At 36.3% G+C, this 15,983-nt stretch overlaps 1 protein-coding gene across 13 annotated transcripts in view; it reads right to left on the reverse strand.

Annotated features, from left to right (window-relative positions):
* The window catches only part of SGK3 (serum/glucocorticoid regulated kinase family member 3), a 119,511-nt gene that overhangs the window by 34,431 nt on the left and 69,097 nt on the right, over nucleotides 1-15,983 (reverse strand). For 12 of the 13 annotated variants that reach the window (XM_070631548.1, XM_070631542.1, XM_070631544.1 and 9 more), the window contains 2 exons: nucleotides 10,159-10,231; nucleotides 2,621-2,696 (listed from right to left, as the gene is read on the reverse strand). In XM_070631548.1, the coding sequence (XP_070487649.1) occupies nucleotides 2,621-2,696; nucleotides 10,159-10,231 (149 nt within the window). Of the gene's footprint in view, nucleotides 1-2,620; nucleotides 2,697-4,138; nucleotides 4,286-10,158; nucleotides 10,232-15,983 lie in introns of those variants that run through there. The other variant, XM_070631552.1, reaches the window with a different exon arrangement.

Consider the following 15,983-nt stretch of genomic DNA (forward strand, 5'->3'; position numbering starts at 1 on the left):
TCATGGGAAACTTCTTCCACATTTTCCGGTTTTTAATGTTGCTTGTAATTTTTGGAGGTCAAAGTTTTTATTAATCAAATTTGTTACGGTTTTACTTTGTAACAGATTATTCGCTGCCAATATGCTCAGAAAACCTTCTTGTATCCAGAAGTCAGAGAAATACTAACATATTTCATTCCAGTTTTTAAATGATTTGTAAATTCAATTTCAACAAATTCAATTTAAAAATAATCTTTTCCCTGTTGAAGTAAAGCTGTTTTTGAATTACATTTCCCCAGTGTGGTAGTAATAGGCCCACAGTAGGTATTCAGGACACACTTGCTGATTGGCTTGTCTTCTTGCTCTCTTAAACCTACACTATTTCACGAACAGTTTGATGTTCAAATGAAGAGCATGAACATAAAGTTCCGTTAATAACAGACGAGATCAAGAAAAATACGAAAATATCACTTCTTATTAAAAAGAAAATGTCAGTTAAAAATTAAGTTTAAGAAAACTCTTGGCTATTTATTTTTGCGGTGATAGAAATATCCTCTACTTTAAATGGAATGGTAGTAGTTACAGGATCCATGTGTATGTAACTTGGGTAGTATACTTAAGAATTGTGTATTTTATAGTATAATGTTAAAATTAAAATAATCAAATTGCACTTAGTTGAATTTTAATACTGAATATAACATCCTTATAATACTACACTTCTAGGTCCAGAATGAATATTCAGAATTTAATATATAATATTGGAGATTCTGAGTAACACTGTTAAAAACACCAGGAGAAATTTATTCTATGTGAGGCTCTGTCAAAGGAGGAGACAAATTCAAACTTTCAATGTACGAATTATATTTCAAACAAGCCAGTAACCTGCCAATTTGAAGTAATCTCAAGTGCATACAGCAAAAATTAAAGGTTAGAAGGTAGATCTAAGCTGAAGATAACACAGAATTTGTCCTAGGGAAAAGGCATAATGTTTATAAAAATAATAACACAAAGAGCCAAAGAGTAAAAGTCTCCTTGCTGAGAACCACATCTTATGCAGAAGCCTGAGTTCAAAGATCCTCCCCAATTTTGTGCCTCTCTGCCACCTGCTGGAGGCCCTGAGTGGAAGGGCACCTGCTCTTCAGTGCCCTGGCTAATGCCGGAGTTCCCGAAGGTGCCCCACCTGTCCCCGACCCTTGTTCTACCTGTGAGCATCACGGGAAGCCCAGAGCACTGCGTGGAAGACCTTGGTCAGAGGAGGTCTGGTTCTAGTATTTTAGTAGTTTAGTAAATTAAATTAAGTAAGTTAAAAAAGGTCAGAGGACCTGCTCAGAAGGTAGAAGCCCTCTGTAAACTGTAAAGAACTACAGAAATGTTCATCACTGTTTTTAGCACAATTGCTACAAAATACAGTCCTTTAATGTCGTGATTCTGAAAGACTGTTAAAGTGTGTATGTCTGCATCACTGTCTAGAAGGCAACCTTTAGATCTACAGACAGGTGAGCTGTGGAAAAGCTCCCCAGATATTTTGCTTTGTCTCCTTTATTTCTTCTTAAAATACAATACTTTATACAAGTACAAATACTTTATACAAAACAATGTGAGTAGCAGATACGTAAATTACAGATCATAATAAATATCACAAATACCTGTGAACCAAATAACAGACAAAAAAATAAGAAAAACATCTCAAACCACGGATCTACCTAAACGTTCCGAGGAATTTCTGATATGACCTGCTCTCCTCCCTTCACTGGGAGCTGCTGGGCTACAGAAGGAAGTTTAAACTCATTAGCACGAGACATACAGGGACAGGAAAGAACCCGCATCTTAAGTGGCTGCCTGGAATGCTGTTTTGAGAAGCACTGGAAGCCTCGTCTGGGTTGAGGGATAACATCACCCCAGGTGGAACAAGATGTGGTGGCACGTGCGTCCAACCCTTGCCAAACTCCTTCAGCCTCATCTCCTTTCTGAAAACCTGTGTTCCAGTCACCATGAAATGTTAATACTTAAGCGTCCTGAACATTTCAGGCTTTTTGTAGACTCTGTTACACGAACTGCTCCCTTTGCCTCGAATGCTCTTCCTTTTTGGCTTAAGTGACTGCACATCCTTTAAGCCCCATGAAGCCTTTTTTGACCTTCCCCAAGAAGAGCCGGTCACATTTTTCTCTGTAATCTTCTAGCAGCTCTATCATAAAACTTCCCTAGCTTTAACAGCTTGTTTATACATCTGTCTCTCCTCCTAGACTGGGAGCCTATGCCTCTGGAAGGCAGGGACAACACTCCTTTCTCTTTGTATTCTCCATGCACACAACAGGTACTTAATAAATCCTTTTTGAATACATGAATAAATATAACATCAAATAATTAGCAAAATGTTTTAACTGTGTGCTATGCAAATTTCCTTCAAGTTTAATCTACAAAACTAATTCAAGTACAAAGGGAAGAAAGAAAACAACTAGGGCCTTGAGTTACGGAGGGAAAACGAGTGAAGAACACCAAGGGAAAATGCTCGAGGACGATTTTACAAACACACATAGCAAGACAACATTCCATAGAACGTGTAAAATCTGTATCAGTAGCTTAGTCAATATTCTTAGGTTTGGTTTCAGTGCCTCTTTATAATACTATGAGAATTACTTACTGGTTGTAAAGCTCTGGATGCCTAACTAAATTCTGAATGAATTCATTCAGTCCCGCTCTTCTTTGTTTAATAAAATCTGTTAAGAAAGACATAAGCTATTAGGATTATTTGTGTCAGACTACATAATTATGATCAATACAGTTATATAAGAATAGACAAGCACAAAATACTGAATTTTGATTAAGAAGCTACTTCTTAAGTCATGTTTCCTGATATACAATAACGAATACTTAGAAATATCTATTTTTTAAATCCATAAATACGATTATAAAATTAAAATATAGCAGATAACATATCTCCCAAAAGAAAATTCTCCAAAAAAGTGCCTATTTTAGGTTCTAAATAGACTCACTATAAAACTTGCAAGGCATTTTGCTTTGTCCAACTCCTCATGTTCTACCAGGTAATGAATAAAAATTAGCACTATGACACTGATGACTGAAAATCATACTAATCTTTTAAAGACACAAGAATTACTGGAAATCCTTATAACTAGGGAACGGTGATTAACTGGTTAATTGAGTATCAACCACCAAAACTATGCTGCTAAAAAACTCCTGCTGCTAAAAAACCCCTTGAAAAATACACTGGAACACTTTCCTAACAAGTAATTGTCCAGCATCTTCAAAGTGTTTTGAGTGTTGATAACTGAGGCTCACGCAACAGCAGTTTAGCAGTAAAGGTAAAGCACAAAGGTTTCTTAGAATTAGAAAACTTTACTCAAATATCTTGTCTCTGCTACTAACTGACCTTGAACCTTCCTAAGACTTAAATCCTTACTTGTAAAATGAGGATAATAACAACATTTCTACCTCATAGTGCTGTTATAGGACTGAGACAATACATATAAGTTTATAGTAGTACACCTGGTACATGGAAAGAGCACAATCTTTAGCCATTATTATTTTTGTTATCATTATTATTCGTTGTTGGGGGGTCAAAAAGTCATCATCCTAAACCCTAATCCTTAAGAAATATACTCTAAAAATTGAAAAAACAGGAGACTTGAAAGAGTGTCTCAAAATGGTGAACATCTTGATAAAAACCTATAAACGATATTCAACTTAATAGTGACTTTTGGTTTAGCAAAATCATTTCTACTCAATAAAGGTTTTAATGTATTGTGTTTGTCACCAAAATTATGGGTTGTTTCCAGCCATGTAGGTTTTCATTTCTTAAATGTAAGGTATGGCTATAAAAAGACAAACATAGATTAGATCTAGTCTCTTAGATCCAGACGCATATAGTACTTTCTTCTTGTTCAACTGTGAATTTCTTGAAGAATTTCAGGAAGTTACTTTATAAAGCTCTTCCAAGGGCATTCTTTATGTCACCAGACAGTAAAGCATATGTGAGATTTATATTAAAAACTGTACTTGAAAGACAATTATTTTTTAGGAACTGGACTAAGTGAGTAACCTAGGAGGGAGAATTAAAATGAATGACTACATTTGAGAGATTTAAAGAAAATCTAATGATTACACAGAAGCAGCTTTAAATTGTTCTGCAGATACTTACTGAAGGTACATTGTACACTGGGAGATCAGCTGTGAAAAGAGAGTAATTTCCTTTCTTCAGTGAGCTATGCCCTTGCTGCACTAAGTGCTACTAGACTTTCCATTTCATTACTGGCTTTAAACGGTTTGGAAAGCCCTATGGAAAGCCCTATACAAGAAGATAAAGAAAAGAGGTCAGCAACGAAACAAGAAGTCCAGTAGTAGTCAGAATTTAGGGGTAATTCTGAGCTTATTTTTAAATCAGTATTAAGCATGCAAATATCCAAGAAAAATTCCAGGTAAGACTAAAATGCACACCAGCCCATTACAGGATAAATTCCAAGAATTTATATAAGGCTGACATATTATCTTTAAAAATTAAAGTTGGTGATATATATTTTTACAGATCTCTCCAATGAAGAACTTACGTGAATGTATCTGTTGTAATTCAAAAGAAATTTCAATTAGAGACTGAAAAGAATGTAATGCTTGGACAATAAAACAGAAGGTTTAGTCTGCAGAAGGAGTATGAAACTGACCTATACAGATTTCTCTCATTTCATTGCTTCAAGAAAAATCACCCAAGAAGAGACAATCCCCAATACCGTGGGGCAGGGAAAAATCGTCAACCTCTGACTCAAGGAGACCTTGGGTTTTAGTCCTAACACTGCTACTGATGGCCAGAGCGACCTGATTCCACTCATAACCAAAGGACATTTAGAGCTTGCAGGGACCACACAGATGTTTTAGTCTTAATCACACCTTTCGGATTAGGATACAGGGTAAGATTTTTGTAATGCTCCAAACAAGTAATTTTAAAATAAAACACACGTAAATGATTGTGAATTTTGTTTTTAAAGGCACCATCCATAAATTAGGCAGTAAAGAGATAAGAGAAGCAAACAAACCTGGATGAGTCTAATTCTGCCACATATTATGTGTGGCTTGGGAGAGTGGCTTAACCTTGCTGAGTCTCTATTTTCCTCATCTATGAAATAAAGCTAAAAGAAACCACCTTATAGTTATGAACTCAACAGCACAGTTACCATCATTACTACTGCCACTATTATTATTACGGTATATTGTATTATTAATTACTATAAATAATTATTAATTATATACTACATTAGAATAGTAGCAGTATTTTAAAAAAAGAGCCTGCTACAGTGAAAGAACACTGGAGTTAGAGTCTAAGATGTAATTCTGAGTCTCACTTGTGCCACTGGCCAGTTTTATAACCGCAAACTCCTCCTTTCTTTCGTCTGTCAAGCAGGGGAAAGGATTAGATGATGTGTAAGGTCTCTTTCCAGCTATAACATTTTGTGATGGTCAGTCAAAAAAGAAGAAAAAAAAAAAGAGCAAGACTAGCTAACAAAATTAACGTGCCTAATTCAGGATCTTCAATTATTTCAAAGTTTAAATTATATGATAAGTGATACTTAATATCTTTAACCTAATATTAAGTAGGCTTTCCAAAATAAATGACTGGTTGAAATGGCGTACATGCATTCATTTGTTCACTCATCATTTGGCAGTGTACAAGGCACCAGAAATGCAAAAACGTTTAATTAAGACAAGGTACCAACCCTCAAGAAGTTCAGATTCTGGTGGAAGACAAATTTAAACAAATAACTACACTCAGGCACACTAAAGGTAGTAACAAAGAGGAATTCACAAGCTGCTATGAGAGCAGAGAAGACTGTTCCTAACTTCACCTAGAGATTAGATCTTAAGAAGAATTTCCTGAGACGGTGCCTGCACCAAGTCTTATAAACAGCTAGGTGGTAGAAAGTCTAGAATAATAACTATTTTATACATAGTAACGATTCTATAATCTAATAATAGAATAAAAGACTAGAATAATAATGCGGAGTTGTCTTTTTATATTGTACAAACCTATTTCTCCTCAATTAGTAAAGGCTAAAACTGAGAAATAAAAGTGCTTTCTATGTGAGCTGTTGAAGGCAAGGATCATGCCCTCAAAAATTTTTTTTCTTGAGCTCTTAACACAATGTCTTGGAAGGTACTTAATTGATGTTTGTGAACAGATAAATAAAACACTGAGCAAGCAATTATACACTCTAGCATTTGTAGTCTCTAAATTTCATATATCCCATCCTATATTTAACTCAAATTGTTTTTATTACTTTGTAATTTTATTTTTCAATAATAAAGATAAAATAATCTTGTTTTTTTAAAACTGCAAAAAAAGTTTTTATATTGACCTCAGGATCCTATCAGCAAAAGGTTTGATATTAAACTATTTAGAATATAAAAAGTATAGCTATCTCTGTGTGTATTCTATAGAAAGATCTTTAAATTCAAAATGAAATTTTAACTTCAAAAAGTATAGGCAGAAACAATCCTAAAAATCTGTCTATGTAAAACTTATCTTACAAAGGTTGGCAACAAGAATAAAGAAATGAGAAAAAGAAAGCGAAGACGTGGACTTAAGATGCAGCATAGGAACTCAGAAAGATGTACAGAAACACTCTGCACAACGACTGTCAAACATGAGTGAAGTAAAAAGGGCAATTTCTTTCATCAAGCTCTAACTGGCCCATCCATGGCCAGTGAAAGTCCCATCAACTGGGCTCCTGTGTCCTTTTGATAAAACCTCAGTAATCTTGTACAGCTCCCTTGCTTTCAGTCAAGACATCCTAGGACCATCTTGCACATTTCTTGCTTGGATCTGGAATCATCATTTTTTCATGGAACTCTGATTCCTTTAAGGGGGAAAGGGCATTTAGAGATTACAGCATGGATGCTAGCATGGATGGTGTTCACTGCTACTTACTTCATTACTGTTTTTAGGCTTTTCCAGGGGAGAGTGCTAGGGAATATGTATTGTTTTGGAAAGAGAAAAATAAATATGATTTCATACTATATTTCCAAATCAAGTTAAAAATCATAGGATTTTTACTAAAACTCTTTGGTTTTATATTTCTATTTCTTCCTCTGCTTAAAATCTTAGTTCCCAAGATATTAGCATAATTACAAAATACTAACTCTATATTTTTAACAATAAGACTGTTGAATGCAGTGTAAAATTTCTGTGCACATTTTTGGTCCTTAACATATATCCCATGAGGAATATACAGCTGAAATTCTGTGTTTTAAAGTCATTTAAAATAATTATTCTCCATGTGTTTACACCACCAAACAAAATACAGTTAGGTTTTTTCCTTCAGTTTATTTTCAATTGTTCTAGAGATTGTTTTATTATTGCATTTTATCATTTTTTTTAAATTGTTTAAAATATGTACATGGTTCTAAAGTCAAAGCTATAAACAAGATTCATGTAGGGACATCTAACTTCTACCCCTGTTACCTCCCACCGGCCTCTCCCTCCTCCTCAAAGTCACTAGTTTTTAGTTTTTGATTTACTGTTTCATTATTTCCTTTTGAATCCCCACACTCTTTCCTACACAAAAAAAATATACACTATAGACATCTGCACTTTGTTTTTTCCACGGAACAGTGTATTCTGGAGATCACCCCAAAGTAAGGAACAAAGAGCTTTTTTGTTCCTTTTTACAGCTGCATCATATTCCAATGTTGGAAGGATATTCCAGTTGCTTCCAGTTTTTTCTATTAAAAATAGTGTCACGACAGTTTTGTATGTACATCATTTCATATGCAGTTTATCTTTGGGAAAGACCCTTAGAAATGTGATTTCTTGGTCAAAGTGAAATGCATATATAATTTTGCTGAATATTACCAAATTCCCTTCCGTATGGATTGTACCACTTTGTATTCCCACCAGCAAAATATGAGAATGCCTGTTTCCCCAAAGCCTAATCAAATGAGCATCTTATCAATCTTTGGTTTTTTGAGGATGACTTAGATTCGAATCTATCCCCCCAGTGAAGAGCTTTCTAAGAGCTCTGTGACACGCAGTCTATTTCACTGTTGCCAAGTCACATACAATACACTCAGGATTGATTTCAAATTGTTCTCCAATAAAAATCAATTTTAGTATCAAATTATTAATCCACCAAAACATAAATACCACAGGGCACTGGGTCTGATACTCTGCCTTTAACAATGAAGCAGCAATGGTGCAGGTCTTCATCTCTTGGCCTTCTTCCCTTGATGAAATGATGTCTTTGGGGTTCAACTAAGGGCTCTATGAACTCCAACCTGAGTTCAAGTCTCATATTGTCACTAACACGCAGTCTGATTCCTCTTAAATGTCTTTCTGCCACTTCACATTAACTAATTCTTTCATTCACCGGGCCTGGCACTTCCAATTATTTCTGATTCTCTTCTCTATATGTCTCCTTTACCTAAGCAATCACCAAGATTTCTTACAGATTTTTCATTAAAAGCATTCCTGCATATGGCTCAATCTTTAGCCCCATTTAGCTCTCATTATCTAATGCAAGGACCACTGGAATATTCTTTAACCAGTCTCCCAGTCTCTATCTTATCTCTTCTCTCTGCTATGCCAACTATACATTATACACTGTTGGTTTCACAGCATGTCTTCACTTCACTCAAATGACTCCAAGGCCCACAGGTTTCCCATAAAGATATTTTTCAAACTGTGCTCCACAGACATACTTCACTGCTGTTCCAACGAAGCAGCTCTGTTTTTATGTTTTCTACACACAATATTTCTGCATAATATTTCACTCAGAAGAAAGTGTTCTGTGGCTAAAAACAAAACAAGAGTACAAAAATCACTGGCCTATAGAACCAATTCTATGCAATGTATAATCTGGCTCTGTTGTGCCAACTCAGTCTTTTCTTTATTAATAGATTCACGTATTCAAGTAATATATATTGAGAATCTAGTATTTACCAGGCACCATAAATCAATAAAAAAGACAAAGTACTCATCTTCATAAAATTTACCGTCAGATAAAAGAGACAACAATTACAATGAAGTGTGCTAAATTCTCCCAAGAGAAAAAATTCTACATATAATAGAGGAAGTGAGAACCCTCTCCAATCTCGAGGTTCACAAAGCGTAAATGAATAAAGTCTCTAGTTGAGAGGGCTCCAGGAAATAATCTAGCAGCCTCAGGGGGGAAACTAAGTTTTAATTAAGGCAAGAATATGAAAGAAATATGAAAAAGATAGGATGATAAATAGGAGTTTGTTAATCGTAGGCAGAATTCCACAGGGCACAGTGAAAAGGTTTGGGAGGGAAAGGAATGGTATAAGGTTAGGTTGCAGAGAGGAAGCACAGTCAAGATAAGGGATTTGAGAGCTTACACCTTGAGTAGTGACCAAGAAAGCAGACAAGTAAGGAATCGTTGGTTTAATGGGTTACAAGGTTACAAGCAAATTAGTTAGGGAAGTAATACAGCGAGGAGGGAGAGTGCTCTAGCTTGTCAAGATTCACCCGTGGCACAGATAGATGACTTTTCTGATAGGATTTCTGGTGGATAAGGGGACTTCTGTCTCTCTGTAAGTAGCCATTTGTGACCTAGATAGATTTCTTGGATTCTAGTGAAAAGTTCCAGGCTTGAGGCTTCAGACAAACAGGCTCCAGACCCCTGAGGGTGAACAAGAGGCTCCCCAAGGGTGAACAACAGGACATTTTCTTGGTATCCCATTCAGAGGTCTGCAGAGTGCTGAGTACAGAGTAAATGTTTAATAAATGTTTCTGGATGTAACAAAGAATGTCCTTCATGGTTAGAAAAGTATCTCAAATTATCCTTAATGATTGATAAATTTATCTGAAGCCAGACTGCTTGAATTTAACTTCCAAACCTGACGTTTATTAGCTGTATATGACACTGGGCAAATTAATTAACCTAACTGTGCCTCAGCTTCCTCATCTATAAAATAGTGATGATAATAATGACACCCACCTCAAAGGGTTTTTGTGAGGAGTGAATGAATTAAAACTTGTAAAATGTTTAAAACAATGCCTGGTACACAGTAAGAACCTTCCTGAGGCATTGTTTCCAAACAGCATGAGTCAAGGAGCTTTGTCAAGTCCTGTGCTACTATACAGCGCAATGAAAGCGTAACTACGCCTTCAAACTTCAATAATCACTTACAGCTGGTCTACATGTTAGCACTTACCGGGGTCAAAATTATCACCAAATATTCTCTTGGCAGGAATCTTCAGGGCCATAGCAGGAAACTGTTTCTTTAACTAGAATTTTAAAAATAACATTATACGAACTTAATTTTATAAGTCTTCTAGTTATGCAGGTACCAAAACAAAATATAATCTGATTTTCAAGAAAATCCATCATAAGACACAATTCTAAATATATCGTGATCAAATGTATATTAAATTAGACCGATAAAATACCATTAGTCTGACTAATCATCCTTTTGTCCCAATAAAACACTTAGGATCTTTGTGACCGTACATAAGTTATTGAACATCTCCATGCTTCAGTTTTCTTGTCTATAAAATGGGGATAATTTTAGCACTTATCTTACAAATTTGTTACGAGGTTTAAAGGAAATATTTATATCTAATAGACTTAGACTAGAATCTGGAGTACAGGTTTTGAATACTTGTTACTCATCATTTATTACCTCAGGAGAAGATGTGATCTTTGTGTTCTCTCTCTATGAGTAGACTGACAATTGTTTTCTAAGAAAGTTGATGAATTTTGCTTTAATACCCTCTGCTCTAGCATTCTGATGCATTTATTTATCAGATTTGCTTATCCCCAGAGAAAGAATCACTTGGCCCTGAAGAAATTAAATTTAGGGCAGTAAAGTCATAAAAACAGATTAATGCCTACAGCAGTGCCCCCTATATGCGCGGTTTCACTTTCCATGGTTTCAGTTACCCGAGGTCAACCCCAGTCCAAAAATATTAAATGGAAAATTCCAGAAATGAACAACTTATAGGTTTTAAGTTGCGCTTTGTTCTGAGCAGTGTGATGAAATCTTTTGCTGTCCCGCTCCTTCCCAACCAGGACGTGAATCATCCCTTTGTCAAGTATATCCATGCTGTAGACACTACCTGCCCATCTCATTTATCAGACTGACTGGTGGTAGAGCAGTGCTTGTGTTTAAGTAACCCTTATTTTACTTAATAACATTTCCAAAGCACAAGAGTAGTAATGCTGGCAATTTGGATATGCCAAAGAGAAGTTACCACTGTTAATCTCGTTCTGTGACTAACTTATAAACTAAACTTTATCACAGGTATGTATGTATAGGAAAAAACACAGTATACATAGGGTTTGGTACTATCCAGGGTTTCTGGCATCCATTGAGGGTCTTGGAATGTATCCCCCATGGATAAAGGGGGATTACTGTATTTTTACTATAAACTTGATGCCAAAACCCACACACATACACAAACTATCTATCTAACTATCAAGTGACAAGAAATACAAAGAACAAGGGCCGGCCCAGTGGCGCAGGAGTTAAGTGCGCACGTTCTGCTTTGGCAGCCCAGGGTTCACCAGTTTGGATCCCAGGTGCGGACATGGCAATACTTGTCAAGCCATGCTGTGGGAGGCGTCCCACATATAAAGTAGAGGAAGATGGGCATGGTTGTTAGCTCAGGGCCAGTCTTCCTCAGCAAAAAGAAGAGGATTGGCAGTAGGTATTGGCTCAGGGCTAATCTTCCTCAAACAAAAAAAAAAGAAGAAAGAAATACAAAGAACAGAAGAATGTATTAATCACTCTACATCATGGGCATGCTGTCAGCAAAATCCAGACTGAAAAGTCTGTAGACAAATTACCCTGTTTTTTCAACAAAAAATTGTAAAGGAAAGAAAAGAGAGGCAGAGGGGGAAACTTAGTGATTAAAAAGACACTTCATAGACTTAGCAAGCAGTCATATAAACACCGACTGAATATTTCAAATTAAGACATTATTGTTAATTACTTTTAGATGTGATGATGGTATTGTGTGTGAGTGTATGTGTATGCATTTTTAAAGAATCTTTATCTTTTTAGAGATATATACTAAAATATTTACAGGCAAAATGATATGATGTCTGAAATGTGCTTCAAAATCAGTGAGCTGGGGGCTGACCTAGTTGCTTGGTGGTTAAATTCACATGTTCCGCTTCGGTGCCCCAGGGTTCACCGGTTTGGATCCTAGGCACAGACCTACACACACGCTCATCAAGCCATGGTGTGGTGGCCTCCCATGTAGAAGAACTAGAAGGACTTACAACTAGGATATACAACTATGTACCGGGGCTTCGGGGAGAACAAAATGAAACAGGAAGACTGGCAACAAATGTTAGCTCAGGACCAATCTTCCTCACCAAAAAGCATACTTAAAAAAAAAAAAAAATTACAGGGAGCTAGCTAGGAACAGAAATGAAACAAGAATGCCCATGTATTGGTAATTGTTGAAGCTGGATGGTACACTGTATTATTTTCTGTATTTGTACCATTCCTTCTACTTCTGTATGTATTCAACAATTTCTATAATAAAAAGTCTTAAAATGCAAACTACAGTCATCAAAAACACATTTAAACTGACAATTAAAATGCTTACAAGTTGGAAATTTTACTTTTTGTTTTTTCTTTTATGCTAAAAGGAGCATACGGAAAGAATGTGTGTTTTCAAACTTAGAAAATCCAGTCCAGGTTTAACCTCACTTCTGTAGTTTCAAAGAACATAACTGATACCATTTTCCTGTTTTCTTCTATGCCCCTTGCCACAGGAGGGAGAACTGGAAGTTATATACAAAGAGAGAAGTAGACACAGAAAATGGGGAAATAAGAAAAAGAAAAAAAGGAATAGAAATTCAGGAAAGATGAGGGAGATGGATGACAAAAACTTAACTACATATTAAGAAAAAATTTGCTGCAAAAAGCTTAAGATAGAGTGTTTGATGGGAAGAGAGGGCGAAACTGATCACGGTGAGGGCAGTGCCCCAAACAAGCTTTCCTTCTACCTTTCTACTTATACTCAAATATTAACACTCCACCTAATTAATCTCCAGCTATTTTAATCATGAACCATCACGAGGATGCTAAGCTTTTCACGCATGCACATCTCCAGACTGAGTTTCTAGATGGCATCCCCTACACTCCTTCTTATTATCAGTTCTACAAAAGAAAACATGCTCAGAAGGTAAATCTGGTCCACATAACCTTTTAAGCAAAATACAAAAAGAAATCACAAATTTTCAGTTACTAATAACCCACTGAACAAAATCTGATCTTATCTAAGAAGTTCACATAAACCATCTGTGTGCAGGCGTCCACGTGTTATTTTACCATCCTGTGATTTTTACCTGAGTATACCCAGGTATCCTGACAGGTTTAGTCAGATTTGTACAATTCTCAAAAAAAAGATGATCATGGGGCTGGCCAGGTGGCGCAGTGCTTAAGTGCGCACATTCTGCTTAGGCTGCCCGGGGTTCTCTGGTTTGGATCCTGCGTGTGGACATGGCACCGCTTGGCACCCATGCTGTGGTAGGCGTCCCACATACAGAGTAGAGGAAGGTGGGCATGGATGTTAGCTCAGGGCCAGTCTTCCTCAGCAAAAAGAGGAAGATTGGCAGCAGTTAGCTCAGGACTAATCTTCCTCAAAATAAATAAATAAATAAAATAAAGATAGCCAAAAAACAAAAGATCGGGTATATAATGGTATCCAAGAATTTCAAATAGAGCTAACAGTTCATACCCAGCCTCCAATATAAACCACTTTAAAAAAAAAAACTAAAAAATTACAGAAGATATTCTCATGTACAAATTCACACTGGGTATTACTTTGTTTCAAAAGTGCGACTTCACTTACAGTCAAAAAAAGAGTGTCTCGATATCCTTTGATTAAGCAATATTTAAAACTATCTATAGTAAGTTCACTTGTATGTGCATTCAAGAAAAACTAAAGGACAGAAGAAAATACAGTCAAGTATTACAGTTATCTCTGAGTAGCAACATTATAGATCATTTTTAAGTTTAACCTAGTTTTACTTTCCTCTATTTTCCAGATTTTCTAGAAAATTTGATTGTATTACGTATTAATTTTAGATAGAAAAAAATAAATGCCATTCAAAAAATTGCAGTATTATTTTAAAAGTTCAATTTCAATCAGCAAAGCATTTTTTTTTTCTTTTTTCAGCAAAGCATTTTAATATTCTTTGGAACAAATACAAATATAGCGAAACACCAAACAGAGATAAATCAGAAGCCGAACTTTCATGACCTAACAAAACACAGGAAGCTGTGCAGATAGACGTGGCTTCGTTCACTCTGGCCCATTTAGGAAGTAGTTTATCTCTTAAGTGAGATATGCTTAACTTCCTCCATTATTTAAAATATCTTACAAGTGATAACCCACAGACTTGTATACCTATCTAACCCTATTTTTAAAATCAAGGAACACAGTTAAGAAATTTTTTTAAATGACCTTTGTAAATATAAAACATTTTTTCCAGAGGATGTCCAGTCATCTACCATTCATTAAATAATGACACACTGAGATTCCTATTTATTCTCAGATAGAGCAGAAGAAATTGGAACTTGGGAGTTGAGGCACAATTCCTTTTTTTCTTGACTGAAGCAAAGCTTGGAATCCTGAGCTATCTTAATAATCTAGGGTCTCCAACAATTGACTCAGGAGGTGTTCTTTGGCCTCCTAAATATGCATGACCTTAAAGGCAACACCCTCCACAAACCTGGGTCCCTGTGTAAGATCTGGCCTGATGTGTCGTAATGATCATGGCGCTCATGCTTTCTACTTGAGAAAGTATTTGTAACTGCAGACACTGGATTAAGAATAATAACTAAAAGTTATAGACTAATGATCTCTTAGACCTCACCCCCTCAGGTAATATTAGAACTTGTGAAAGTCAATATTCACTTCACCTGTGTTAGCTACTTAAAATCTAGAACCTAAGACTTATTTCTAACTAAGACTGAAACTATGGAAGGAAGACAGCCTTATGACAGACTTTCAGACCTAAAGCTAATAGCTGGGCAATTTAACCAGACATAACATGATGATTAACAATTATCAGAGAGGTAGATAGAAAGAATTTCTTTCTTTCTTTCCTTCTTTCTCTTCTTTAAAGATTTTATTTTTTCCTTTTTTCTCCCCAAAGCCCCCCGGTACATAGTTGTATATTTTCAGTTGTGGGTCCTTCTAGTTGTGGCATGTGGGATGCCACCTCAGCATGGCTTGATGAGTGGTGCCATGTCCGCGCCCAGGATCCAAACCGGTGAAACCCTGGGCCGCCACAGCAGAGCGTGTGAACTTAACCACTCAGCCACGGGGCTGGCCCCAAAAGAATTTATTTCTAATATTCTGTGACAACAAAATGTATTTTAAACTGCACATCTAGTTTTCATATCTTCAATAGTTTATTTGGAACTTCGTGACAGTCCCTATCTACCTTTTTTTTTTTTTTTTGCAGGAGAAGATTTGCCCTAAGCTGACATCTGTTGCCAATCTTCCTCCTTTTTTCTTCCTTCCCCCCTCAAAACCCCTGTACACAGTTGTAGGTTCTTCTGGCTCTTCTCTGTGAGTCACTGCCACAGAATGGCTAGTGAAAGATGAATGGTGCGGTTGCAGGCCTAGGAACCAAACCCAGGCCACCGAAGCAGAGTGTGCTGAACTTTAACCGCTAGGCCATCAGGGCTGGCTCCCTCTCTCCCCTTTTTGCCAAAAATTCCAAAGTTAGGATGCTTCTGAAGACTCTCTTACTCTTTTCTGCTTGTCTGATATATACATAAATTTAATTTAATCATCTACATAAATCTCTCTTATTTTGGAGTTTTCTCAGCTGTTTTGTCTTTTTTTTTTTTTTAAAGATTGGCACCTGAGCTAACAAGTGTTGCCAATCTTTTTTTTTTCTTTTTTTCTGCTTTTTGTCCCCAAATCACCCAAGTACATAGTTGTATATTTTAGTTGTGGGTCCTTCTAGTTGTGGCATGTGAGACGCTGCTTCATCCGCACCCAGGAT

The sequence above is a fragment of the Equus przewalskii genome, chromosome 8 (assembly GCF_037783145.1).
Source record: "Equus przewalskii isolate Varuska chromosome 8, EquPr2, whole genome shotgun sequence".
Classification (NCBI taxonomy): Eukaryota; Metazoa; Chordata; class Mammalia; order Perissodactyla; family Equidae; genus Equus; species Equus przewalskii.